This window comes from Drosophila rhopaloa, unplaced genomic scaffold (genome assembly GCF_018152115.1).
Source record: "Drosophila rhopaloa isolate 14029-0021.01 unplaced genomic scaffold, ASM1815211v1 contig_2, whole genome shotgun sequence".
Taxonomy (NCBI): Eukaryota; Metazoa; Arthropoda; class Insecta; order Diptera; family Drosophilidae; genus Drosophila; species Drosophila rhopaloa.
This window is the reverse complement of record NW_025335083.1, coordinates 25157150-25184374: the sequence shown is the minus strand read 5'-3', so window position 1 is coordinate 25184374 and position 27225 is coordinate 25157150. Positions and strand designations below refer to the sequence as shown.

The window sequence follows — 27225 nt, the reverse complement described above, 5'->3', positions numbered from 1 at the left end:
GCTGAAATTGTGTTATAATCACTTATTAAATGGTCAACTTAAATACAGAGCGAAAGGTTGTTATCTGGTTTATTCTCTATTTTGTAAACACTTTATTAGCTATTAGCTTATTCCATAGAGACTCAAGTGTGTATTACAACTGACATATTTTGATTTATTTATATATTTATTTAAAGCATTTATTACCTGCGTAGAACGGATTTTCATGTTAGTTATTTCTAAATTCCGATGTGTTGTAAAAGAGTGACTTAAATTTGGACTTCTTTATTTTTAAAAAAGCATTTTGCATTTTTCGGTTTTCTGCTCACCTTTATGTGGTCTCTTATGGTTTAAGGTTTTGTTTCTTAAGCTACACTTTGTGGCTCTTTTTTTCTTAGTGAGTAGTTGGGGGTTGCACTCCAGTTACTTGTGGGTTTCTTGGGTTACTTTGGTCGGCTCCGGTTCTTTAAAATGTGCAAACAACATGCAAATCGCCTGCAAACACTTGAGCACAAATGGTGTAAAGTGCGATAAACTCGACTCTGCCGCACCATTTTCCCCCGCTCTCCTTATTTCCATCGGAAAAACCCCTTATACTGTGTGTGTTCATCTACGAAATCAGCCACAGGGACAGGCTGTTGCACTTGATTTGCATTTGTCAGGTTCACAGTTCTTTGAGTGATTAGCGTTGTGTGGGTGTTTGTGTATCAATGTATCTGCTTAAGCTCCACTTGTTAACGGCATAATTAAATTGCAATTTTAATTGCATTTGTCATCGTTACGCCTCATGTTTGAGGCTCATTTTCGAGGAGCCTTAGTTTATCCCATTAAGAGGTCTTTAAGAAGTTAAAGTTTCTTACTTTACTTCTTTTTTGCAAGTATCCTAACCATTTTTTTTTACAACTGATTTATTAATATCTTTTTTAAATTTGTTTTTAAAGTCCTAGCGCTTAAGAATCCAAGCACATTTAGTAAATGTTGATGTATTGCACTCTCTTTTCCTTAAAGACTTTAAAAGAAGCAAAGGCAATTCCCACAGTGGGACTGAAAAGTCAACGGCAACATGCACTATCAAAATCAAAAGAGTTTTGCATGCAGAGAAAAGACAAGAGCATTGTAGAAAATAACGCGAACTTAGGCCAACTTAGGTGCTTTTAAGCGTTCTCGCTTGTCGCACACTGGAGACCACTTGCCATCTCTTTCTTGATACTTCTGGCTGTCCTTTTCCTTTATTTTTCATCCCACTCCACTGGCAATTAGAAGTTATTGGTTGCACAGAAAGAATAGTATATAGTGTCCTTATTATTTTGATTGGGCAATTACCATATATGTTCAGCTAATTTTTATATAAATCAATGGATCTAAATCAAGGCTTTTCTTTTTTTTGGCCGTATTGTGGCTTTATTAATGAAAATTCCTTTACAAACCAAAATCTTGTGATGATGAATTTTACATTAAGAACCAATCGATATAATTTAACTTCCCACTTTTATTTTAATGTTTTTTAATTTTAATATTTTCTCTTTTCTATTTGTTAATCCCCAGCCGTATGAGATGTACCAGTGGACTCATACTGAGCAGCCGACGACTTCATTGCCTCTGACCCCCGGAAAACTGGACAAGGTTGCGGCTTGGCCGTTTTCCAGCACTCCATCCGGAACTCGAGTCCTGGAGTCCGCTTCCTTGGCTGCCTTGGGAGCAGGTGCAATCGGAGGATCATTGGCGGCCACTGCCACTGCATCCACATCGACGGATAATCAGAAAACCCTGCAGCAAATCCTCAAGAAGCGTCTTCTCAACTGCTCCACTTTGGCCGAGGTTCATGCGGTGGTGAACGAACTTTTGAGCAGTGTGGATGAGCCACCGCGTCGTCCTTCAAAGAGATGTGTGAATCTTACGGATCTGTTAAATGCCAGTGAGGCGACCGTTTATGAATACAACAAGTCCGGAATGGAGGGTGGCTTAAGGAGTTTCGCGGATGCGGAAACTCAAACGGAGGATTGCGAGGGAGCCTGCAAATGCGGGCAGTCCTTGAGGGAAAATGCCAAGGAAAACGAAGGAAATAAGGAAAAGGCTCCTGTCCCTGTCCCTCCCCCACCTCCGCCACCACCCGCCCCTGCGCTCCTTGCCCCGCCTCCTCCGCCGCCGCCTCCACCGCCGCCCCCTTTGGTATCACCGCTCTTCCGCCGCCACCTCCTCCTCCTCCACCCCCGCAAACTGTGGGGCACCTCCTCCGCCGCCACCGCCTCCTGGCTGCCCGCCCCCCCCCCCCCCCGCGCCCACCGAAGGAGGAGGGGCCATTCCCCCGCCACCAAAGACCCCGATCTCACCCGCACCACTTCCCGATCCCGCCGAAGGCAATTGGTTCCATCGCACAAATAGTAAGTACTACGGGTATATAAATTAAATTTTATATAAATTATGAAATGAAAGTTTGCTTGCCAAAGTTAGCTTTCGTTTTAAAAGCTAATCAATGTTTCAATTTTGCTTAATAAGATACATTTCAGTTTCCAATAACTTGCAATAGAATCAACCAAAACTTGACCATTCGGGTCGCGGTTTTAATGAAAAAATTCCTCTAAAAGTTATGCCATATATAAGAATTATAAAATAGTTATATACCAAAATTCTATTTTTTACAAAAAAATAACCTATTAACCCTATTACTTACAGCAATGCGCAAAAGCGCCGTTAACCCGCCGAAACCGATGCGTCCTTTATATTGGACGCGGATCGTGACAAGCGCCCCGCCTGTGCCACGCCCCCCATCGGTGGCAAATTCCACGGACAGTACGGAAAACAGCGGGAGTTCGCCGGATGAACCTCCGTCTGCTTCCGGTGGGGAAGCCACGCCCACTGCTCCGCCCACGAAGGAAATCTGGACGGAGATCGAGGAAACGCCACTCGACAATATCGATGAGTTTACGGAACTGTTTTCCCGCCAAGCGATGGCACCGGTAAGCAAGCCCAAGGAACTGAAGGTGAAGCGGGCAAAGTCCATCAAAGTCCTGGATCCGGAGAGATCACGGAATGTGGGCATTATCTGGAGGAGCCTGCACGTGCCGTCCAGGGAAATCGAACACGCAATATACCATATAGACACATCGGTGGTCAGTTTGGAGGCACTGCAGCACATGAGCAACATTCAGGCGACCGAGGACGAATTGCAGAGGATCAAGGAGGCAGCCGGTGGCGACATCCCCCTCGATCATCCCGAGCAATTCCTGCTGGATATATCGCTGATTTCCATGGCCAGCGAAAGGATTTCCTGCATCGTGTTCCAGGCGGAATTCGAGGAGTCCGTAACTCTGTTGGTTCGGAAATTAGAGACATTGTCGCAGCTCTCGCAGCAACTGATCGAAAGTGAGGACCTGAAGCTGGTCTTCTCCATTATTCTCACACTGGGCAACTACATGAACGGGGGAAATCGGCAGCGAGGACAGGCCGATGGGTTTAATCTGGATATTTTGGGCAAACTGAAGGACGTCAAGTCCAAGGAATCGCACACCACCTTGCTCCACTTCATCGTTCGCACTTACATTGCGCACCGGAGAAAGGAGGGAGTGCATCCTTTGGAGATCCGATTGCCGATTCCAGAACCTGCGGAGGTGGAGAGAGCTGCCCAAATGGATTTCGAGGAGGTGCAGCAGCAAATCTTTGACCTCAACAAGAAGTTTTTAGGTAAGTCGGAAGATTGATATATATGTGATTTAAATAGAAGATGAATGTGTATCTTGGAAACTAATCAAAATCGAAAAAAGTTCGAAAAGGGAAAACTAAAAAATACTTTTCTTTAAACTGTCTCTTATTTAAACCTCTCAAATTTGATTAATCTTCGACATTTTTTTTATAGGTTGCAAACGAACCACGGCCAAGGTTTTGAACGCCTCCCGTCCTGAAATTATGGAGCCCTTCAAGTCCAAAATGGAGGAGTTCATGGAGGGAGCGGACAAGTCGATGGCCAAGCTCCACCAATTGCTCGAGGAGTGTCGCGAGCTGTTCCTGGAGACCATGAGGTTTTATCACTTCTCACCCAAGGCCTGCACCCTGACCTTAGCCCAGTGTACGCCCGATCAATTTTTCGAGTACTGGACTAATTTCACCAATGATTTTAAGGATATTTGGAAAAAGGAGATCACTAGTCTTTTGAATGAATTGTAAGATTTTATATCTTATGAAAAAAAGTACTCTCTAATTATTTGTTATATTTCCAGGATGAAGAAATCAAAGCAGGCCCAAATCGAATCCCGTCGCAACGTCTCCACCAAGGTGGAAAAGTCCGGACGGATTTCTCTAAAGGAGCGCATGCTTTTGAGGCGCAGCAAAAACTAGTTAGATAGCTCTAGACACCGCGATAATATATTTTTTATTCCTAGTTGCTTTTTATTACACTATTGCTAAGAAAATTTCTCGTTACATGGATTAATTTTCCACTAATTGTTAAGTTACAAAATTGTATAAAAACTTTAAAGGCAGGCGTGGCTCTAAAAATAAAATGTCCTCTTGCTATTGTGATCATACTTTTATTGATGTTTTTGATGTGCTTTGCTTCGTTTGAAATACTGGAACTGAAACGTCTTTTTTCATTTTCCCTTGTTTTATTTCCCACCATTTTACCAACATCTTCTTACTTTTCCCCAATCGGAAATATAAACTCTGAATTCAAATTAAACGGTTGAATTTCAAATTAGCCCATCGATAAAAATGGTCCGAACCGGGAAAAAAATCGATAGCACTTGTCATACACTGGAAATGGTATAAAAGTATTTACTTTTCGACGGTCACACTGAAAAGAAGTAAACAAATTTTGACAATTTAGTCAATTTGCGATTTTGAGTTTTAAATTAAATATTCAAAGCATATAAAATGCACCGCTCCCATCCGAGTATCAGTCGCCGCAAACATCTGATGAAGGAGATGATGGAGGACGACTACGAGCTGCCCACGGAGAACCAGCAAATTGTGAGGGTCGTCAGCAGTCGGGGAAACAATCTCCACGAGGTGGAAACGGCCAATATCGAGGAAAACTTCTTAGGTGAGTGCATGAAAACTCAGCAATAACTAGTAATTAATCAAATCCATTTACCACCAGTTTCGATGCCTAACAAATTCCGAAAGAGCATGTGGGTGAAAAGGGGCGATTTCCTGCTGATCGAACCTATTGAAGAGGGCGATAAAGTCAAAGCCGAGATCTGTAAGATACTTACCCCAGAACACATCAAGGAATACACCAAAGCTGGCATTTGGCCGGATAAATTCGCCAAGAAACCAGTGCAGGAGGAATCATCCAACAGAAATCAAGAGGATTCCGACTGTGAGGATGATCTCCTGCCCAATACAAATCGTCCTTTAAATCAGGAATCATCCGATGAAGAGGATGATGATGAAACATCCAGCGACGAAGACTGAAATTCTTTTATACGTACAAAATTACTCTATATAGTTAAGATTTTCTTAAAACTTGTTAAAAGCTTGGTCAAGAATTAAACAAAAATTGTTTGTTAATGCGTCTGGCAATCCATGTTATTTTTAACACGAACGGAAACGGCAGCTAAAGTCTTAATAGCCTTGCATTCATACCGAATATTGATGATATCAAGTCATTATTGTACATAGAAGCGTACGGACAGTAAATATATACAGAATGCTAATCTTGAGAATTATTTCCCACCTATCTGATAAATGTACATAAATAAAAAATAGTTTGTATACCTTACTTGTTTTTAAAACAAAAATTTTAAATCATCCGAATAATAATGCCCAAAACCATAATTGATTTGTGTTTTACAAAAATTTGTATTTAAGATTTGTTCATAGGTTTTTTTTTTCTCTCATCACTACATCTCAAAAATGTAACAAAAAATTGTGTTTGTGGCTGCTGCTGCTACTACTAAATTGATGTAACCGATCTAAAAATTGATGCAAAAGCTACACAAAAGCCTACACAGGGAATTAATAAGCGCTGAGATCGATCCTTAAAGCGTTTACACTCCTATTTATTAACTGGGATTTTTCATGCTTCTTTTTCGAGATGAGTCGGGTCGTCGGTCTCCTTGAGATCAACATCGTTGAGTTCATCGATTTTGGGGCATGCCAGCGATTCGTGCTTGGATTCCAGGGCCAAAGTGGAGGGTCTGGTCTTGGTGAAAGGAAAATTGGTGAGATCCTCGATCTGTGGTGTGTGCACGGCAATTAAGTCCGTCTGAGTGGAGCTGCAGTCGATGATCTCTGCCTGTTTCTTAATAGCGTCCTGTGGCAGGTTGCACACCATGGTCAGGCAATTGACGATGGTGCCAATCGAGCTCTGCAGCATTTGAACCTGGTCGGTGAGCATGGTGCATCTTTTGGCCAGATCGTTGACGACGGCGGCTGAATTCTGATCGAGGCTTAGGTGGCCAGAACTTCCTCCTCCGATGGAGTCCTCGCTTTGCTCCATTGATGGGGCAACGCCCTTGGGGTCCACTTCCATCGTGGACACCTTCTTCCACAGCGCATTGATGGCCTGCATCTGCAGCTGCTGAATTTTGCGCTCGTTCTCAAGCTGGGCCTTGGTTAAAAGCATGTCCTTGCCGAGTTGCCTGGGGGATAAGAAGGGCAGTTTATAAGGAAACTGGGATCGAACTTTGGCGTATCTGCATCAAGAAACGCAGCTCAAAGACCACCTACTCGATATATTCCTGCGTGCGTCTTCGCTGCAGTCGCTCGGCTATGTCCTTGTTGGTCTTCTTGCGCGTGTGGTAGCCTCTCCACATTTTCTGGATGGTAACGGCCGATGACTCCGTTACGTGCTCGATCAACCGATCCTCGCAGTTAAGGCTGTTGTCCATCTGCTGCTTCAATTGCTCCTGGTGCATCTGCTGCTGTTTTTGGGCAGCCATCTTTCTGATGGCCTTCAGTTTCTCGATGTTGATCTGATCGCCATCGTCATCGGAGCATGTACTAAAACCACCGGCATCTACCATGACTACCGATGTCTGTAGCTTCTCCTGCTGTTGCGGATGGATTTTATCGCCGCCCGCTTTGGTGACCATCCTCCTTGGACTGCTCGTGGGACTCTGGTTCCTCTTCAGCTGCGGACTTCGTACCCTTGGCAAGTTCAGTTTGTTGTCTGTACAGTAAAAAATCATGTATGAATTAGCAAGTGTCGTTTTTGGATCTAGATTATGTACTACTGGCCACCTTTGTTCTTGTTGACCTTGGTCTTGTGCAGCTGCGAGTTGAGGGCGGTAACCGTAACTCTTTGGGCGACGGCGGCGGGACAGACATCCGGACTCATCAGGGTCTCCGGAACTGGGACCATTTTCGAGGCAGCCGCCAATGGGCCTCCAGATGGAGTTTGACTGATGAACGTTTGATCTGCGAAATGGTTAATGATTGTTTAATGGTTTACATACAGTTTTCTTAGGTTCTTACCATTGTAGGGATTTGGTGTTATATTTCTTGGAGTGGACTCCGTGGAGTTGTAGGTCTTGGTGGTCACACTGCTGGACATTCCACTGCCAGCCAGCGAGAAGCCCTCGCCATCGTTCTTGATGTTCTCGATCAGCGAAATGCTCATCTGCAGCGAATGATTTGCAGACCCATTGTCGCTGACGATGCTGTTGTTGCTGCTGTTGCCATGATAGCTATTCGCCATGGATTCCGGCGATCCCTGGCGTCCACTCAAACGAGAGACTTTAAATGAGGAAAATAAAAGATTTAGATTTACAGTAAAGAGTAAATCACTTTATAACTCACATCGGGGCGACTGAATGCGACTCGTGGGCTTCCTACGATGGGATGAGGGCGATGTGCTGGCGGAGCTATTGGCATTGTCCAAGATCTCCTCCTGCAACTGCCGCTGATGGTGTTGCGCCTTGCTGAGGATCAATCGCAGTTTCCTGTCGTTCTCATTTTCCAGTGCTTTTCCCACCAGCGGGCACATGGAGCTCAGGTATTTGGCCAAGGCCGTCTGTTCGCCCACTCGAAACTGGCGACCACGTCCCTGGCTGTAGAGCCACTCCGCCTTGAGACTCTCGATAGGATCCACCACATAGCCATCAATGTACTTCAGACTCATGCACCAGTTTAATACAAAAGGTCGGTAGTCAAAGCCACTGGAAATAAAAAGATATTAGAGGAATATTCGTAATATTTGATTAAATTTGTATTAAAAATTAATTTTTTAAATTAGTTAATATTATTGAAATTGAGATATACAATTATTGTCTTGAATATAAAAAAAAAATGGATAACGCATCAGTTTTTCATCTTTTGAAGCTTTCCCTGTTTCAAACACATAATTTTGCTGTGAAAAACCGAACGTATGTTCTTATTATGTTAAAATTGTTAGAGTGAGTGCTAGACTATAATACGATTATATAAAAAAAAACACTATAAGGAAACTCACTCCAAGCTGTTGGTCATGTTCACACAGGGGTTATCCGAAATGGAAATGCTCAGCAGATTGCTCAGATGGGACAGCGTGCAGATCTCGTTAAGGTCGTTAATGCCATTTTTCGCCAGCGTTAGGGTTTCCAGAGAGGTGGGCAAGTACTTATCGCACAGTCTTAGATGCGTCAACCGATTTCCATGCAAATAGAGCTCCTTGAGGTTGCGCAAGAAGGACATATCCGAAATGCTGCAGATGCTATTGTCTGCCAGATTCAGGGATTCCAGATTGACATTCGTGTTTAGGTGCTCGATGGTCTTGATGTTGTTCCCCTCCAGATTCAATACACGTAGGTGGTTGCACTCTTTTAGTCCTTCGATGGAGAGTATGCCATTGAAGGAGAGGTTCAGTTCGCGGAGGCAGTGCAGCCGGCAGACGCCATACATCCGCAGCAATTGATTTTTGGCCAAGGAAAGCTGTAACAGAGCTTAAATTAATTATGGAAAACATTTTGTGTCGAATTGTGATGGTCACCGTTTCTATCTTTAGGTACGAGTCTATGTTGTCGATCTTCTGGAGTTCGTTCTCATCCAGAATGAGCTGCCGGATGCTGTGTGCATCATCCTGTTTGGGCACCTTCTTCAGCTTCTTCTTGGATAAATTCAGGATCTGCTTCTCCTCGCCACTTTCGTCTCCTGTTTGGAATGGTAAAATGTTAGAATCAGTATGCTTCAAAATGGAAAGTTGATTTTCAGCAGAGGAACTGCTCATTTTCTTTGAAGAAAACAAAAAAATGATACAAATAAAGTACGTACGCATCCTAACCATAGTTAAAAGTGATATATAACTTATTTTATAACTAGCTTAGGTCACCAAAAACTCGATTTGCTCCACTGTATATACAATGTTACAAAATTGATGACTTCATCGGGGGGCTGGGCTTTTAGGGCGGGTGGAGAGGAGGTTAGGGCGCAGGTGCGTCCTTTCCTGCCAGGACTCTCAACCCCCTCAACCCCCTTGGCCGATGTAACCCCCACTCCCCAAAAGTAGACTGCAAATTCCCATACTGTCCCTACAAAATGCTTCCCCATATAAACAAAACCATAAACTTAAATAAAAATGTAATTACTTTATATAAAATCCGATTCTTACCACTCATTTTTCTGGTTTGCGGGTAAAACTCCAGTTATTCTTATAGTAAATTAGTATTACAGCGAAAAATCAATGGGACACTTCTTTTTTCTCATGCGTCCAATTCTTTCAGATCCAATTTGTGTATTATCCAGCCAAATTATTCCGATCATACTTCATAATAATAGTTAGCGCGGTGAAGATGTACATTATACTATTATTTATATTGTTATATCTCTTACAATGCAATTTAAATTATTTTGTTTTGTTTTGTTAAGTTTAAAACAGAATGTAAGAAAGGTTAAAAACAGTGTGGCCAAAACTTTTTCTTTTAAAAAAGGCACAAAACTAATATCGATTACACCTGGCTACGTATATCGTATCGCCGAAAGCGCGGTTGTTTTAAAATGGTACTGATTGATTTAAAATTAAATTATTATTATTTCTAAATTAATTATTATATTTGCTTAATATGAATATTATTGAAACAATAAATGGGCAGAACTTTTTATTGAACTTTTACTTAAACGTCTTTATTATCTAATATCAATTTGTGAATCAACTTTTAAATTTTTAAACATTCAAACATGCCACCTAAAATTTAATGATTTTCAAGACAGTTCCTTTGAAAAATAAAGAAAGCCTTATTTATACAACTATTACACCAGGAAATGGAGTATTTTGTTTATTCATTTTAAATTTGTCTATAATCCATAATAAAGAAATTAAATAATAATGGCATAACAGATGCAATCCAGGCCTTGCAAGACACACAAAATAGACTTGATTTCGATGCCGTCGACTAAACAGGATATAATCTACTTGGTTAGAGGGATAAAGACGATCGGAGTTGAGTAACTTTATTGGGTGGAGACAATTCCAAAGTGAATTTGAACGGGATGCGGGCGCTGCTTTGTGCCGGGAACGGAAACGGAAATGGAAGCAGTGACTCGTTTGATGATGATCTCGATATGCGGTGGCGATTGCAGATTCGCTTGATGTGGCCGATCTCAGCTGAGGTTTCAAGACTTAATCTCGATGCAGGCGTCGGGACTGGGCACCACCACCTCGCAGCTGTCCACGGCAGCGGGCTTAAGCAAGGCCAGCGTGGTGGCACCGTCCAGGACCTCATCCTTTCGCACGTGCAACATATCGATCTCGGTAAGTGCAACATTTGGTTCCTAGATAAGAAATATGACTTGAAAATGAGCTACGGAAGCGGGACGGAATGGGAAATGTTGAAATATTGTATTGATCGTTCACCTTCTCCATGGCGGCGTCCGATACCTGCAAATGGTATTTGTCCCGGCAGTAGCGCGACAGCAGGGCAATGCCCATCTCCCGGTTCTTGGCGTACTTCGTCTCCCAGGCGTCCAGCAGGCGATTGTAGTACCGCGCATTCTCCACATATCGCAGGTAGACATGGGTGCCGGCAGTGGGGAAGATCCGCTCCAGCGGCTGGCACCTGGCCAGCTCGTCCTCGGCGACGATCAGGCAGCGCACATCGTCGGGCAGCAGGTTGTCCAGTATGGTGTCCACGTACTCCTCCCGGAACTCGATGCTCCGGTTGGTGTACTGGTTGTGTTTGCGCACCTCCTCCGCCGTCAAACACGTGGTGAAGATGCGCTTGTCATGGCACAGCGGACCGGCCAGATTCAGCTCCTCCAGGATCTCCGTCTGCTGGCGCTCGTTCAGCTTTGGCGGTACCTGATACAGAGCCGTATTCAGCACGGCCTGGATGAGCGGACCCTTCACGTGCAGATCCAACGGCAGTTCCGAATGCAGCGACGGCGATATATTGATCTCCAGCAGCCAGGGCACTAGATTCTCATCCAACAGCACATCAAAGCCGAAGAGCTCGAAGCAATTGTAGCGGAAGTTCACATTCTGGCGGTACATGCGATTCAGTCCCGACTCTCCACTCACGATACCCTTGATCACCAGATTCCGCAGGGTGGCCCACAAGCGCTTGGTGTTCACGCCACGATTCTCCAGGCAGGACCACAGCGACTGAAGCGTCCACTTGTGACCCTGGCAGGCATTGAAGTCCTCGTTCTTCGCGTAGTTCTGCGAGAACTTGTTTATGCTGTAGTTGGTCAGATGCATGCAGCGCTCGTCGAGATTGCTCAGCTCCGAGCTGTACTTCACGGACGCGAATCGCGCCAGTCCATCCTTGTACATATAGATGCGGAGCGGATTGATCGAGGTCAGCACCACATACAGGCGCATGTCGAACTTGTTGTCGTTGATCAGCAGCGGGCGTTCGATGTATCTGAAAAGAAAGGAAAGGTCCATTAATCAAGGGTCACTAAAAGGTAATCGTAGACCTACTTTTGCACCACCAGCGGTCGGTCCTTGGGAAATTGGCTCCACTTGTTTACGATGCGTATTCCGGTTCCTCTGGCACTCGCCGGCGGCTTTACAATCCATTTCGTCAGCTTCGAGGCGTTTTTAGGCCACACCTGGCGCAGGCTCTCCAGATCATCAGGCATTATGTAGGATCTGTTAAGGAAATAATAAAAAATAAATGGTTACAGATGAGATTGATATATAAGTAAATCCTCCACTGCTTACTTTTGCATAAAGCCAAACTCTTTCTTGCCGAATTTCTTCATATTGTTGTAGATGCTGCGCCACATGGTGTCTTTCCGCCCAATTCGGAACGATCCAGGTATGTGGTTGTACTTCTGGTGCGATCGAATGGTCCTGAATCCAGGGCTCTTCATGTGCTTCTCCCACACGGCCATCCAATCGGTGGTGTCTGCAAAGGGATAAAGGATCAGAAAGGCCGTAAATGGCAGCTCCCACTAGAATACCCACTCTTGATGATGCGGAAGCCCGAATTGAGCACCACTCGCTTGACAATCTTGGGCATCACGGGACTGAGCTTCCATTTGAGCACTCGATGCAGGGCTGCCGGCATGGGAGGACCCTTGTCCGCGTGCGACGTAAAGTTCAGGTACGGCGGAACATGCGGGAAAAGGCTGGGCGAGAGGATAGCCTCCGGACGGAAGTAGACCGACGCCTCTGAGTCTGTGGTGGCCACGGATTCCTTTGACTGCGTCTTCTCCGGCAGCAGGCGAGTGTGCTTGCTCTGGCGCGTCTCCGTGTTGTCCTCCTCCAGGAAAAACGGCGTGCCCACGTACTCCTCCTCCGAGTCCGAATCATCGTAGTTATTAATGTCGTCGATGGCTAATAGAATAGAAAAAGTATTAGAGCGTTTTTTTTGAATAACGTAGATTCTCTTTGGTCTGGATAAGGATTTATAAGACTTATTTTGAATAAGAGTTTAAATGATTTAAACGAATTTCCAGTTAGTTCCTTTTGATCTGATCAATTTGCGATTGATTTTGTTGGGAAATTACGTTTCTATGGTGCTATTTATTTTATTCTCACCTGCACAGGGATCGTCCTCGTGCCTCCGGTCGTGATCGTGTCCGGCTCCCTTGTTCAGCGAGACTCCCACATACGGCAGGCCATGATCTCCGGCGGGAATCCGCTGGCTGTAGGTCTGCTGCTGGCTGTTCTGGGGTCCATGGGCGTAGAGCGAGGCGTAGAGGCTCGTCTCCAAGGCGCTGACCGCCGACTTGGTCAGTCCGTTCTGGGTGAGCAGCCGGCTCTTCTCCTCCTGCTGCTGCTGGCCACTCAGCATGCTGCTGCCGTGGAACGAGTTCACCACGATCTTGCTGGGCGCCGATGGCTTGAGGGTCTGGGTGCTCGAGCAGGATATGCTCGAGGGGGCGACCTTGGCCTGGATGGGCGGACTGAGGCTGGAGCGCTTGGGTCCGTTGCCATTGCCGCCTGAGCTGCCCACCGAGTGCTTGGCGAAGGCCTCCTCCCTCGCGCGCTTTAATAGCATCTGGTTGGTTAGTTGGCGAAAGCGGAAACACATAACATGGAACACGCAGGAAGAAAAGGTGACACAAAAATGGAGACATGCTGGTTAGCGGCTGGGAGGTTATATATACGAGGGTGCAGGGAATGGGAACTGCAAACATGATCATGATATTCTAGATTTTCTGTTTATTTAATCAAGCGTCTTTTAGTAAATAGGATAATGAGTATTGATGATACGAGCGCAAAGCAGAAAACATTTTGTTAATATAAAAACAATGACAGGTGTAATATTATTCAAAGTGCAATCTTTATCATAAATAAACATTATGCAGTTCCTTTTTTCACAGGTAAATTTGGATCATTGCAAAGTTTTGGAATAAAAAATAAGTTATTTTATATGCTTTTCAGTTACCGAAGAGCCTAAATTCTGACACAAGACCACGGATTAACTAAATAAAATACAAAACAAATCTGCTTACGATTGTAACATAGATATTAACAAATAGAATGGCCATTCCACTCACCTGGACTTTCTTGTATGGCTCCGATTGGAGCACGCTGTTGGCCACGACGGGAGTCGGACTTGGGGGCGTCATGGCGACCTTGGGTGGCGAGTTGTTGGGCGGGGATCCCCGGATGACAATGCGCTGCGCGGCGGACTTGGATGCTCCACCTCCCAGGGCGGCCGCTTTCTCCGGCGTCAGGCGTTTCCGCGGCGATGGCGGGGACCTTTGCTTTTGGCCGGGCGGCGAAGAGCGAGCGGAGGCGGAAACGGATGCTGAAGTCGATCCTCCACCAGCTGCGCTGCGATGCAGTGGAGTGCTGGAGGGGATGGCTCGGCCCTGATTTCGAATCGGGGCTGTAAGGTGTGGCTGAAAGTGTTGCGTCGAGGCCGGAACGTGATTGTGGTGGGCCAGCTTCTTGCACATGACCATCTTGTCCTTGTAAAGCTCCACCTCCTCCAGCCAGGACTCGTGGAAGTCGAGGATCTCGATGCCCTTGCCGCTGCGCTGGTGACCCTGATTGTGGAGGCTCTGATTCTGGTTGTGCCGACCCGTCAAACTGTGGTTCTCCTTGGCGGCCGTTCCCGATCGTGCCGACGTGGTCCTCTTCTCGGTCATCTGAGCCATATTGAGTTCACAGATAATTTGGATAACTGCAATTGAAAGGAAATTTAGAAAAATGTATGCGTCAATATATAATGTTTCTATATTTAAACTATCGGGTTTTAATTCATTATTCTTATTTCTTCATTTATTTTGTTATCGGTGACTTATTTTTGTTTCTTCACAAAAATTCTGTTGATCATTTTTGTAATATATATAATTGTTTGTAAATTTCAAAAGTAATTTTTAAAAAAATTGTGTTTAGTACCGTGGCTTTTAAATTTTACATTTATTTTTTTGGACATTTCACAAGCAGAATTAAATAGTTCTAGCATATAAAATAGATCATTTTCTCTATTTTTCTTTAAAAGCACGTTGATAAAATACTTTGATTTTATTTTATTTTACTTTTACTGCTCCGAATTCCCCTAGAATTGGGACCACTTTTCGAAAGTGGGTTTTCCGAATGGGTTCAAGGTGGTTGTTTTTTGGGTGGTGCGGTTTATTACTTCACCACTCGGGCGATATTTGTGTGCGCGACGGCGTGTCAATGGCTGGCTATTTTCGAAAACTCATGGCACGGCACCAAGATCATCAAGGAAAACAGAAAATAGTCAAAAAAAGCGAAAAAAAAACGAAAACGTTCAGAATGCGGGGCACACTTCGTTCATCGATTGCCAATCGATCAATAACAACGAAATGCGTGCCAAAAAAAGAGGGGCAAATAAACAAGACTTTCGCCTTCAATGAATGCGCACAAAATTTGAAATTTCAATGGGCGCGAAAAGTGCATAATCGGTATCGCAATTGTTGTTGCTTCTTACAGCCGGCGTTTTTTGCACGTGTGTGTGTGTGTGCGTGTGCAGCTGAGACTCACCTTTATATTTTTTTTACATGCGCACAACAAATTTTGTTTAATTACACAAACAAACCGAGAACTAATAGACAGTTATCGACTCGAGGACTCGATCTAAAAAGCATTTCCCACATATGTTCTATATATATTTGCAGTACTTGAATGTTTGTTTGCAGCTGAATAAAAAAACAATAACGTTGGACGTCACAGAGCTGCTGTGCGATAACTTATTTCGATTAGCTTGGCCAGTGCTGCCCATTTTTGGCGGGCGATTTAAAAGAAATCAAATTTAAAATGTCCCAAAAATTTTCGAATATTTTGATTCCCTTATTTAATAATTATAATCTTTAGGGATTACTTAAATTATCGCCTTAAGGTGTAATGATAATATTGATGCCAAATCGTGTTATAACTACTTATTTTATGTACTTACATTTGAACATACACATTCACCAAAAAAAATATAAAACATATTCACTATCAAATAAGCCGTAGATTAAGGCAACAATAAAAAATAAATAAAAAAGGGTAATTAACACGAAAATTATTGTTTCGATTTCTCCGAAAAAATATTGTGAAATTATGAGTAATAGATTTTGTTGAAAATATATCAAGTCATATTTTTAAAACTTATTCGTTTAATCTCCAGATCTACTTCTTAGAAACCCTAATAATCGCTCGAGTCTCACTATATAAAGGTCAGCGATTATATTCAGAGTTAGTTCATTTGCAACTTACTCCATTTGTGGTTATACGTTCAAAAAATGTTCAAGTTAGAAATTTATATTATCTACGCCTCGGTCGTCTGTATCCTTTTCGGTGTGGCGCGATCCCAGGATAATCAGGAATCTGGCTGTGTTCTGAAGGATGTCCCAAAACAATGTGGTGGATTTTGTACTGAAAAATTGAGGATATTATACGACGAAAATGACAAACTTCAAAAAGAGGTTTATAATAAAAACATGGCATTAAACAATGAACTGGCGATCCACAGAGTACAGGAGCAGTTAAATATCCTTGCTGAATTTATAAATGAAACTCGGGCGAATGTGGAAGCGATTAAAAAAGAGAACCAAGACACGCTATACAGAATTGAAAAAAAAGTATTAGCAAATAAAATAAGATTTCAAAAGGATTCATTTAAAACCTTGGTCAGAATTCAAGGAGAAATAGAAGCGAATTCGGATCGAAAAGAGCAGAATGCGGACTCGATTCTCAAAAGAGCACTGGATGGCATCCAAGAAGAAAAAAATGAAAGGATGGAAAAAAAAGCCGCAGACTTCAACTTCAAAAAAATTGGATCGAGGTATTTTTATTTTGAACTGAGTTCGGCTAGAAATTGGACTGATGCCGAGCTCGCATGTCAAGAAAAGAAAGGTCACCTAGCGGCTTTCCAAAATCTCGAAGAGTTTTTAAGCGTCCAAAGAAATGTCAATTATGGGTTTTTCTGGCTGGGCATCAACGATCGGAGAAAGAAGGGCGAGTTTCGATCTGTAGCCTCCGGCAAAAAAGCTAAATTTTTAAGATTTAATCAGAGAGATCCTGAAAACTATATTGGCACGGAAAGTTGCGTTGTTATGTGGGAAGGTTCAATGATTAATTTGCCTTGCGAAAATAATTACGAATTCATTTGCCAGTTAGACAATAAAGTATAAAATGATCATTTAAAAATATAATATAATGTAAACAAATGTTTTAAACATAGCAAATTAAAAAATGTATTGTAATATTATTTATTTTTAATTGTAAGCTACAAATAAAATAAATTTTAAATGAGTCAACATTTTTTTTTCAGGTAGGAAAATCAGCGGAACAAACTTGCAAAAGACCAAACAACAAATTATATTTGACAAAATAAAACATTGGCCTGAAAAACCTAAAAAATATATACAAGTGATTAATTAATAGGCAATAACATTAAATTAAGACCCCATTACTAAGCAATCAAGAAGTTCATGTTCGTCACCCGGAGATTTACTGGTCATCAAACAGTTTGACATAAATCAAGCATCTGGTCAGCGGTTCCTCTACCTAAACTAAAAAAAAGTTATCAAAAAAAGGAGACCTACATGAGCGGAACGAATGCTGTGATCCAATGCCGCAGTCGGCCAATGATGAAGCCATCAACGTTTCCATTTATACACCTTTTTTCCGGCGCAACGAGCGGCCCTTATTGATTTTGATGGCTGCGCAGCAGTACAAAGTGATTTATCGCAGATCCTGCGGCAAATGGAGAAGGAATGGAACACACAGAGACTCGCATCCACAAGATACGAATCCGTCGATGAGTTGTGGCGGCCTTTAAACGGCCCTCGAGGCAGCACCATCACCATCGCCATCATCGTTACCGCCTACAAGACGTCAACACCCAATGGTCAGCGAATTACCGAAGGAAACCGAAACTGCACTGAGGAAAAATCACACCCAAAATGGGAAAGGAAATTCAGTAATTTCTAATAATACAAAAGGTTTAGTTTTGGGATTAGTCACCAGTACAAAAGTATAGCTATAGGAAAACAAAATTAATACCTACTTTAAACACAGTTAAATAATTATAAATTAATATTATCAAAATGTATAAAAATAAATATAATTTTTGAATATAAATCTAGTTGTTGATATCCACTTAAGCCAATGTTAAAAAAATATATATTGTACCTTTTTTTTTTGAGTGCTTAAATGGAATGAGATATGGAATGCCTGCATTGCGACGCTGATGAACTTATCTACATCTCGGGACATTAACGTGTTTGTTGTTTGGGCCTGTGTTTTGTCATTGGTCGGTCTTCGTTTTCAGGACCCGATACAGTGGCACTTTCGATGGTCCGATCAGATCGAAGATATGGCCCAAATGCGCTTGTGTGGGCCATTTCTAAAGAGCCCTAAGCAAGTAGCTTACGCGGAAAGAAAACAAATATTTCCAGCTATTAGGCAGCTAAATATCAACGGAAAGAAAACAAGTACTTTTATAAATAAAGAAAAAACATGACTAACAAAATTGGAGGATTTAGATAAATGTTCTTAAAGCTAAACGGTGATCTGGTTAAATTTCCCGGTTATTTAATTTGAATTTATATTTATTATTTTTGTATATTTCGTAATTAATATTATATTAAATTAAATAATATTCTTCTCCAGAAAATATGATCAACAATAATAAATAAAAAGAGCATTGATCCTAAATAAAAATTTCGCTTAATAGTTTTGTCAATATTTTTTTCTGAATTTCATATGACATATTTCACAACCTTATTTATGCTTATTAATGTTGTTGTTTTCTCACAGTATCAGTAGTTCGGCAACACTCAGCTGCAGATTTATTTTTGATGTGCGATAAGCACGCCGCTTGTTTATAAAATATTATTAATTATTTAATCAAGGCGGTGCCGGCTGCTCAAGTTTTGGATTTCACTATCGCACACACCCGCTAGAGGAAAAGTATCGAGTTTCCGGAGTAAATGCAATTAATTTGTTCCTTGCACAATGCACACAATGCGAGAATAGAGGATCGGCAGGATTTTTGGCCTCCTCTCGATGGCGAATACAACTAATTTGGTCCTATTCAGGGAACTGCGAGACATGTGTGCTTTGGAGCCCCTAATCCTTTCACTATATGGTTGCTTTCGGCACCTTTTGGTAAACGTGAGATGGCTTGAAAAGGATTTGCGATCGGCTCGCCGTGATTAGAGCTCAGCTTACACACCCAGCTAAAAAGGTGTGTGCGAAGATGAAATCGAAGAAATCGAGACGATTCATTACTCAATAGCGTATGGCACATATGGTTTCAGGATCTAATCCTGCAAATGCAGAAGGAGTGAGGGACATGTGTTGCGCAAGTGAAAAGGGTTTGCAGATCACTTTTCCAAATCAAAGAAAATTGGGGAGTGGCTCTTATATAATGCAGTTCAAACTCAGCTGATTAGTTTTGAAAATATCTCTAAAGGTACATAAAAGCAGATCCATTGTCATATTATTATTTCAATTCCTCAATTTTCCATCATTTTTCACACTCAGTCGGGCTAATATAATTACAATAGAAAGAGAATATAATTACAATCATAAGGTAAATTAATTATATGTATTTATGACTAAAATAAATCATTTTTAAACCCGTAGTTCGTAATAAAAATGGCAATTTTGAGTTAAATCCAGAGTTTGATATAGGTTAATATAAATATTTTTGATAATGAATATATTTTCTTACCCAGCCTCAGAAGCTGATTACAGATTCAAATTTTATTTAAAAATAAATGTTATTTAGTGTGCAAACGAACAAAATTACGACTGTGATCTTACTATTTTTCGTCTTCGTTCCCTTTTAAAACACTTTTAATTATTCGGCATATGACAAAATCGATCAAGCCAATTTGGGAGTTCAATAAAGATAGGCAATTCTTTAAAGTTAATTCTCCGAAAGCTCAAAAGATTCCACTGCCAGTTAAAAATCTTCGATCTGAGTTTTCAACAGCGAGCCGCCAAAATGGATGCCGTCTTTGATATTACGTTAATCGCCAGCTAAGTCGACGATTAATTTTACTGCTTATTTTGTTTTCACCCATTCGTAATAAAAATGCCATAAGCCCGCTCTGTGGCGAAAATAAAATGGGAAATTTATTGTCTATATGGGATTTCGCTTCGGCCATGAGCGACAACCTTTGGCTTCTGCAAAAAAATCAAAAAAGCCCCATGAAGAAGATGCGAATTTAGCCGCCGCTCCTCTGACATTTTGCTGTCTTCTTTCATCTTTTTACCCAGTTTCTCGTTTGACGTTGATAATTTAGCAAAAGGGAAAAAAATTCAATATTTTGACAGCATTGTGTGTTGAGTTATAGAACAGAATTAATTTGCCATTCAATGGGGGTAGATAGAATATGAGATAGCGAAGAAGAATCCATTAAAACCCACGAAAGACGAAAGATTAAATTGTGAATAAGAAGAAAATATTTGAGCAACATATTGCTTATTTAAGACAAATTAAAATAGTTTACTTAACATAAATTTAAAAAGTTCCCCTTGAGTAAATAATTTATTAATGTTTATAAGATTTAAAATATTCAAATGGCTTTTAATATGCGAAAATTTGTGGAAGTTTCTTTAATCTATAAATTGTTTTTAGACTATTTTGGATATGTTAAGGAATTAATTGGGAAAAGTAGCTACCTAGACAACCATTGCAGTGATTTCAATGGTTCGCTGGACAAATTATTTAACAGGCCCAAGCACCTGATGCCAGGACACCCTCCGTAACCCATCCTTTTGCCCATGACAATGCGAACTGGAACAGGTGTCCCTGCAGGTTCGTCCTTCGCCGCTTGGTGACGCTCTATTACACACACATTCACACGCACAATTGGGCACTTAACAATTTTGAAAACTTTACTCAAATTACATAGCCTCGAACACCCGCACATCCCCAAAAAGGACCCCTTCAAAAACCCAAACCCAAGTTTTCACTGGCCGTTTGTTCGGTTCCCGCGCAATTTGTGTTTAATTTCAGGTTGGAAAACCATGAATTATAAAGTGGGGTAGCTTCTTTAACGCATGACACTCATCCTTGAAGGGGAAAACGACAGGAAAAGCTATAATTACAGACCATCAGTATGCATTCGCTGCTGACCGGAACTCGATTTGTTTTCCACAAAGTTGGCTTTCACTATCGCATGTTTGTACACACAGTTCGATTCGATTTCCGTTGGTTTTCAAGTTCCGTTCGCAGACCTGTCATTTAATGAAATGATTTTATTTTCCGAATGTCTGTAATTATCATAAATATTTGCCACAAAATTGACAAAGTTTTGCAGTTGGCAAGAAAATATTATTCGAAATTAGAGCAGCTGTTAAAGGTATTATTAATAATATTGAATATTTCTTTATAACAAATCTTGGTTAGTGCCAAAACATAGCATGATATCAAATAAACATTAAATAAGGTATATTTATAAAAGCTTCGACTAATATTTAACCTGATACACTTCACATTTACATCGATAATCATCCAAATTTATTAGATTTTTTTGTAGTACCATCTTAAATGCACTCCCGTTTTTATTCATCCTCGTTTAATATCTCTCTTTATTTTTACGACAGCCTGCCACTTTTTAAATCTATGTCATAGAACTCTCAACGATCAACACATCATAGATCACTCCACAAAACTCGTTCAGTCCCAATTCCAAACTAATCCGAACAAAATTAGTTGACTATCAATAGGCACAATCAGATGTTGATGGGGAAGCAAAGCGAGTTCATAACTTGGACGTGGAACCTGAACCAAAGACAAATTGAAGTGGTCGATAAGGCCGGCCATACGAATGCATAATTGAACTGTAGATGGTAAAAATATTTATTCCCTTATCACATCGTATAACTCGCAGTGTCACAACCTGACCAATAGCAACAAATTTCCACGAGATTGGCGGTGTAGAAGGGGGATCTTTAGGAGTCGGGATGCAACCAATTCCCCAAGCTGGCCAGGATCTGGAATCTACCGCTAGGAGAGCAGCCAACTGGCAATGAACCGAGGAAACCGAGAACCGGAGTCCCAGTCTGCAATTTCGGTTTTCGCAATTTGTGCATAAAAATAATATTCATCGTTATCGTTATTAAGTTATGTTGCCTTGTGCTAATGCCGAGAAGAGGACAGTAGATTTTACACAGTGAATAAATTGATGTATAATCTTATAAATATAACTATAAAATAATTAAAATTATTTTCAAAGGTTTATAAATGTCTGAAATTGCTGTTTTTCGAATTAATTAGTTCCGACTCTTAACTCTTTTGTGGATTTCAAAATATTCTAGCTAAAAGCTAATGAACCCAATAATCTTATCCTTATTTTTTGAAATTCTAATACCAGATATGTCTTTTAGCCACCTTATATAGGCATCAGAAATAAGTGATACTCATATTTTTCTTAGTGTATCCCACCAGACGGGTTCCTTCCTCTTTCCAACCTCTTTTCTTTGTATCACCACCACGCCGGCGAACAGTTCGCTGGCAGTTGCCAACAGTTGGCCAACTAAATGCGCTAATCCGCGTGTTGTCAACTTCATTAGCCGATAAACACGCCGACACATTAAATTGGCAGTAGGCCGAGGACCCGGGGGGATTATGGATGCCAAGCGACCAAAACGGGGGGCAGTCTCAGTCTGGGGAGAGAACCCAGGAGTGCGGCTGATTTCTGCGGCTTCCATTTGAAGTCGCCAACGAAAAATTGCTGCCACTTGAATTTTTAATGCCCATAAAGTATGCAGCGGAGGCTGAAAAAAAGAGGATGCACTGCAGCCAGTTCCAGAATCGGGGAATCGAAGGAACTCCCGAAGAAAGTTCACATAAAATACGATGGCTTAGCTTTTGTCTGGCTCCCCTTTTTTATTTTTTTTCTCGTTTTTATTTTTTTTTCCAGATTTCAGGTCCGTCGTCAGGTGTGTAATTCGATATCTTTGCTCTTTAATCCCCAGCCATTCGTTTGTGCGCGCGATTTATGTACTACATTTGTACTTTTGCAATGGTGATTCGGGCGAGGGGAGGGGAAATGGCCATCCGGCCGCAGGACAACAAGGATGCGCCACTAAACAATAATTATGACAACAATAAAAGCAAGAAAGTCTTTAATTTACTCCCGCTCCAAGGCTAAAACAAAGGCGAAACCCCAATTTGGTAACTCGGGGGGAAGAATCACTCCGCTTTATCCATGTTGTTCATGTTCTGGAGCTGGAGATTGGATTAGGGGGCAATTACTGATTCACACGACCGACTGAAGCCGAGGATGTTTTGACAAAGGCGGACGACCAGCTCGGAAATTGGTCGAGCGCAACTAAGCGCCGGTATAGAATATCTCTACGCGGAATTGGGCAACCTCATTGGTTTTTTTTGGAAAAGTTCCGAAAAGAAAGAGAATTAGGGAACCACGTGGCGAGGACCACATTATTGAAAGTCTAATAACTAATTCGCCAGAAAGTTTCTTAAGTATAAACAAGAGTGTTACAAAAATTGGTTTAAAAACTTTATTTTCTAAATAAATAAACAGTATATTTTGTTTGCCAATATTAAATTATAAATATATAATTTATATGGCGTTATTAAAGCTTTATATTTTACTTTTACTTTAATATTCTCGTTTGTTATTGGTAAAGTTAAAGTGGCGGCCTCTTAGTTATATTATTTGTATATCCCTAAAATAAAAAAAAAAGTCAACCGTAAATTCATAAAATCTATAGAAGCATATAGCTTAAATATTATTAAATTTTTCTAATATTTTGGAAAGTACGAAAATGAATATACTTTAAAATAAAGAAATCTAACAAAATAGACCACTATTTAAACCTTAAACTGACTTAGAAATGCATTCATAGGCGGACTGCAATAATATTGGGAAATTAACAAGTTACCAAACACCCTTTTACCGCTTTACCCAAATTACAAGCGCTTAACGCTTACCATTATTTGGTGGTACCCCCCACTTGGGAAACACGCGCTAACTCCCCCCCTTCCCCCTTGATTTTCCAGTTGACCATTACAAGACACAACTCTTTCTCTCCGTGGGACCATAACAAAGCTCCAGTGGGCCCAATGTGCTCCGCGTTCAATGCCCAATTGAAGACATAATTACTACTTAAAAGCGGCATTAACGCTATCACTTACACATGTCACATGCTCGTCGGGGCATTACGGAAGACAATAAAAATAAAAACGCTCACGGGGGGTGGTGGCTGGGCCTCCTTTTCACTGTGCCACATCATCTTCGGACCCAAATAACAGCCTCATCATGATCTTGACTGGGCACAAAACGCAGTCCAGCTGTGGTTCCCTCCTTTGTACGGCACTGGAATCTCGGCGAGATGGAGATCTCCGATACTTTGGAACCTGGGAGCCGGGGCTCGTCCCATCATCATCATCGCATCGTTCACTCAAAAAAAAATATGTACCACTTAAAAAAGTAGTTATAACAATTATAAAGTATTTATTTCTATAATTCTTTGAATGCAAATACATCAAAAAAGTACATCAAAAGTAAAACAAAACATTGGGAAAATTAAGGAAGTCTGTAAAAAAATATAATGGGCGAGACTTAAATACTTTAAATTCAGAAATTAAAATACACTAACAACGGATATTTATTTCTAATGTCTTTTAACTCAATCAAATCTCTCTGAAAATAAACCTTTTGGAATTGTAAACTAATTGTAAAGATTGTTAATATATATTTTATTTTCAAAAAATGGTGGATCGCACTATTTTTCAAAGTGTATCTTGCAACAAACAGCCAGCAAGATGAAGTTCCAGGCATTCGGGCAGGCAAAAAGAAAATAAAACCTTCGGTGGCTCCGTCTCTGAGGCAGCGGCATATTGATTAATGGATCAAAGTCTTTTGACACGAGCTATTTTGGTAAGAAATCCTTTGTTGATCTTAACACAACCACAAACATACGCGCTCAAACACACGGACTCGTGATATTTAAACTTTTCTCCTCGCTGGTTATTCAATAAATTTTCAATTTTGACTGATTGTGAGTGGAATAAGGTCGTTCGTCAGTCGTCAGTCCTCTTCGAAGTCGGTCGGCGCGTTATGATGTATGTTTATAAGAAGTAGGGAGTGTGGGGTTTCGGGGGGTTGCGGGGTTGCGGGGGTGCGGAAGGTGCGGGTTGTTGCGCTTTTGGTTGTTGTAATACGAGTGTTGCTGTGTGTTTTTGTGTTATTATTATGATTGTTGTTATTGTATTATTGAATTGTTTGGGCCAAAGCACTTGGGAGCCATATAGCCATGGTTACAGTGGGCTCGAGCAAATGGAATTAATTCTATGGGGAATTAACTACAATGGTTAGGAAACTTTTTTCGGTTAGGAGTCAAAACGGTGGATCAGATTAAAACTAATCCTACTGCTCAGGAAAATACATTTAAATAAAATCAACAAAGAAAATTGGTAAATGTTTTTATATACTTTATTATGAATATTTAAATATATCGTTAAAATAAATAAACAGATGAAATAGATTATTTCTCTTCTTTCCTTGTTTTAATATATACATATTTTTTATTTTATTCAAAAGGAAGAATATGACTAGTATTCCCAATATTCTAAGGACAATTGCACCATTTTAAAGAAAGTGAAAACTAATTCTTATACCAATTTTTCCACTCTTGTTCCATAGTACTACTGCATACCATTACCATTACGCGCACTTGCGATGTTTTCCCCGATCTTGGTTGGTTGTATTTGTTTACAAATCGTGATTCAGATTCAAGTAGTAGCGTCAAAACGAAATGTTTCTGTATGGAACTCGTAGTTCCATTGTGGATCCGCGAGATATTCATTGAAATTGTATTGGTGTATATCTGTGTTTCGTATTTGTGATCATCGTCAAAGCAGCCATGAAGATGGATTTCTTTCTTTCTTTCTTTCTTGTGGTTTCTTCTCTCCACAAACATTTTTCTTTTGGGCCAGCAACAAAGCCAAAGAAGTTGTTTTGTTGTGGCAAGCATTGTTGTTGTGATCAAAGCGGCTTGGCGCGTCTCACATCAGAGTTGTTCTTTTTTTTTTACGCCAGAAGGAGTTCTGGGGGAAGTCAGTTGTTTTTCTGCATTAAATTGTAATTACTCACGAGTCACAGAGAGAGGAAAATCTATTTAAAACAGGGAGTTATTTAATGGCAAACAAAATGTTAAACATTTTTACGGTGTGCGGTAAGCAGCTTAGTTAGCTTGGATCCTTTTTTTAACTTAATAGGACTTTTTAAATGGTTACCTTATTTCAGGAGATTTTTAAGTTTATATTTTTCTAAATTTAATTTTTTCAGTGCAGGACAGTTATGCTTGAAATTGAAACTTTAGTTGGAGCAGCTCCATTCCCGAAAAATCTGACACGAGTCGACGACATAGTCATCGCCAGCTGCTGACCGTTAGGATCCTAGCACCTTTTGTTCGGGAAAGCGTGCCGATCTCCATGGAATTGGATGAGTGAGTGGTCGGAAGCCCAAACAATTGATTACGCCGAATGCGGTTACCAGATGACTCTACCCATTTATCCACGAGCCCCCGCCTGGAGGAGTATCAGCATCAGTGGGATGCCAAATTCCCCATGGGTCCCATACAAAGTAATTCCAGTTACAAGGAATCCTGCTGTCCTGCAGACCGATGATTGATTACAGGATCTGATCACCAGGCCTCCAGCCTGTCAACACGATTTGGCCAAACAAAAAACAAGGCAAAGAGAATCGAACTGGTCAGACGTCAAACTGGCCCACAATTGCAGCCAAGAAGGAGAGTCAAATGAAGGTAAGAACAAGGGTAGGATCTGAAATAAAGGAACAGATCTCAAAAGCAACTGCTGTCAGCTGGAGATGTCCTGGGTCCTGTTGTAAAAATTGCAGCTACTGCGGAAGCAACAATGAGAGGGCATGTCCACCTAAATGCCAACTGAAATGCCCACACTTTGCACTCAATTTGTACATCTGTATATCTGTCAGTATCCCTATTCGAATCTGCTGCAAATGTGTGTGATAATCCCTTGGCCAGTCTTTGCACACATGCAAATTGCAATTACAGTGAGAGAAATCGATCAAGTAGATATCGTAGACTTTCTACCACAAATTGTATTGAATAGGGTGATGAAATATTGCTCAATGTTCATAAAAAATTTAATAACAACGTTATTTTTGGCAACAACACATTAAATTTTAAAGCCTAAGAATAAAATCTAAGTTTTTTTAGTTTCCATATTCTAAACAAATAAATTGTCTAGTTAAACTTAAGAAAATTAATAAAAGTTTAGTTTTGAGTATTTAAAATATAAACATAAATAATTTTATCATCAGAACTTTGACTATTCTTTTCTGTCAGTGTAAATTTCTTCGCATAAATACAGTAGGATTAAATCAAATATTCGTAGGCCAAAAACTAAACTGTCAACAAATAAAACACAAATCGGCAATAATAAACGGCTA

At 41.0% G+C, this 27225-nt stretch overlaps 4 protein-coding genes across 10 annotated transcripts in view; 2 read left to right on the top strand and 2 right to left on the bottom strand.

The window, feature by feature from the left end:
- The window catches only part of LOC108042295 (protein cappuccino), a 36587-nt gene extending 32088 nt beyond the window's left edge, over positions 1-4499 (top strand). For 2 of the 4 annotated variants that reach the window (XM_044460249.1, XM_044460250.1), the window contains 5 exons: positions 1525-2150; positions 2188-2360; positions 2653-3660; positions 3833-4136; positions 4194-4499. In XM_044460249.1, the coding sequence (XP_044316184.1) occupies positions 1525-2150; positions 2188-2360; positions 2653-3660; positions 3833-4136; positions 4194-4311 (2229 nt within the window). In that variant the 3' untranslated portion in view covers positions 4312-4499. Of the gene's footprint in view, positions 1-1524; positions 2361-2652; positions 3661-3832; positions 4137-4193 lie in introns of those variants that run through there. The other 2 variants (XM_017120503.2, XM_017120501.2) reach the window with 1 other exon arrangement.
- Positions 4500-4765: 266 nt separating this feature from the next.
- LOC108042298 (probable RNA-binding protein EIF1AD) lies at positions 4766-5484 on the top strand. The gene is made up of 2 exons (XM_017120511.2): positions 4766-5014; positions 5072-5484. The coding sequence occupies exons 1-2, from the start codon at positions 4846-4848 to the stop codon at positions 5386-5388; spliced, it is 486 nt and encodes a 161-aa protein (XP_016976000.1). The 5' UTR covers positions 4766-4845; the 3' UTR covers positions 5389-5484.
- Positions 5485-5954: 470 nt separating this feature from the next.
- LOC108042297 (centrosomal protein of 97 kDa) lies at positions 5955-9784 on the bottom strand. Of its 2 annotated transcripts, none has more exons than XM_017120510.2 (8): positions 9503-9784; positions 8885-9045; positions 8369-8826; positions 7717-8075; positions 7393-7653; positions 7159-7335; positions 6646-7087; positions 5955-6557 (listed from the first exon to the last, which is right to left on the bottom strand). In XM_017120510.2, exons 1-8 carry the CDS (start codon positions 9507-9509, stop codon positions 5993-5995), a joined length of 2430 nt encoding a protein of 809 aa, XP_016975999.1. In that variant the 5' UTR covers positions 9510-9784; the 3' UTR covers positions 5955-5992. The 2 variants fall into 2 exon arrangements, with proteins under 2 accessions (XP_016975999.1, XP_044316147.1); XM_044460212.1 differs by lacking the exon at positions 9503-9784 and adding an exon at positions 9166-9193.
- Positions 9785-10325: 541 nt separating this feature from the next.
- Positions 10326-15466, bottom strand: LOC108042296 (tubulin polyglutamylase TTLL4). 3 transcript variants are annotated; one of them, XM_017120507.2, is made up of 8 exons: positions 15302-15466; positions 13843-14474; positions 12878-13340; positions 12302-12673; positions 12056-12242; positions 11813-11983; positions 10745-11753; positions 10326-10662 (listed from the first exon to the last, which is right to left on the bottom strand). In XM_017120507.2, exons 2-8 carry the CDS (start codon positions 14446-14448, stop codon positions 10504-10506), a joined length of 2967 nt encoding a protein of 988 aa, XP_016975996.1. In that variant the 5' UTR covers positions 14449-14474; positions 15302-15466; the 3' UTR covers positions 10326-10503. The 3 variants fall into 3 exon arrangements, with proteins under 3 accessions (XP_016975996.1, XP_016975998.1, XP_016975997.1); XM_017120509.2 differs by having other exon boundaries at positions 12878-13328; XM_017120508.2 differs by lacking the exon at positions 15302-15466 and adding an exon at positions 14833-14930.
- Between the last annotated feature and the right edge of the window lie 11759 nt (positions 15467-27225).

What these genes read in the sequence shown, in the direction of transcription:
- LOC108042298 (XM_017120511.2), top strand. Translation starts at nt 4,846, where the DNA reads ATGCACCGCTCCCATCCGAGTATCAGTCGCCGCAAACATCTGATGAAG. An exon ending in TATCGAGGAAAACTTCTTAG is followed by an intron (nt 5,015 to 5,071) that starts GTGAGTGCATGA and finishes ATTTACCACCAG; the next exon opens with TTTCGATGCCTAACAAATTC.
- LOC108042297 (XM_044460212.1), bottom strand. An exon ending in CGTACCTAAAGATAGAAACG is followed by an intron (nt 8,827 to 8,884) that starts GTGACCATCACA and finishes GCTCTGTTACAG; the next exon opens with CTTTCCTTGGCCAAAAATCA. An exon ending in AACATGACCAACAGCTTGGA is followed by an intron (nt 8,076 to 8,368) that starts GTGAGTTTCCTT and finishes TTTTATTTCCAG; the next exon opens with TGGCTTTGACTACCGACCTT.
- LOC108042296 (XM_017120507.2), bottom strand. Translation starts at nt 14,448, where the DNA reads ATGGCTCAGATGACCGAGAAGAGGACCACGTCGGCACGATCGGGAACG. An exon ending in CGAGGACGATCCCTGTGCAG is followed by an intron (nt 12,674 to 12,877) that starts GTGAGAATAAAA and finishes CTATTCTATTAG; the next exon opens with CCATCGACGACATTAATAAC. An exon ending in CGGACGCCGCCATGGAGAAG is followed by an intron (nt 10,663 to 10,744) that starts GTGAACGATCAA and finishes TTTCTTATCTAG; the next exon opens with GAACCAAATGTTGCACTTAC.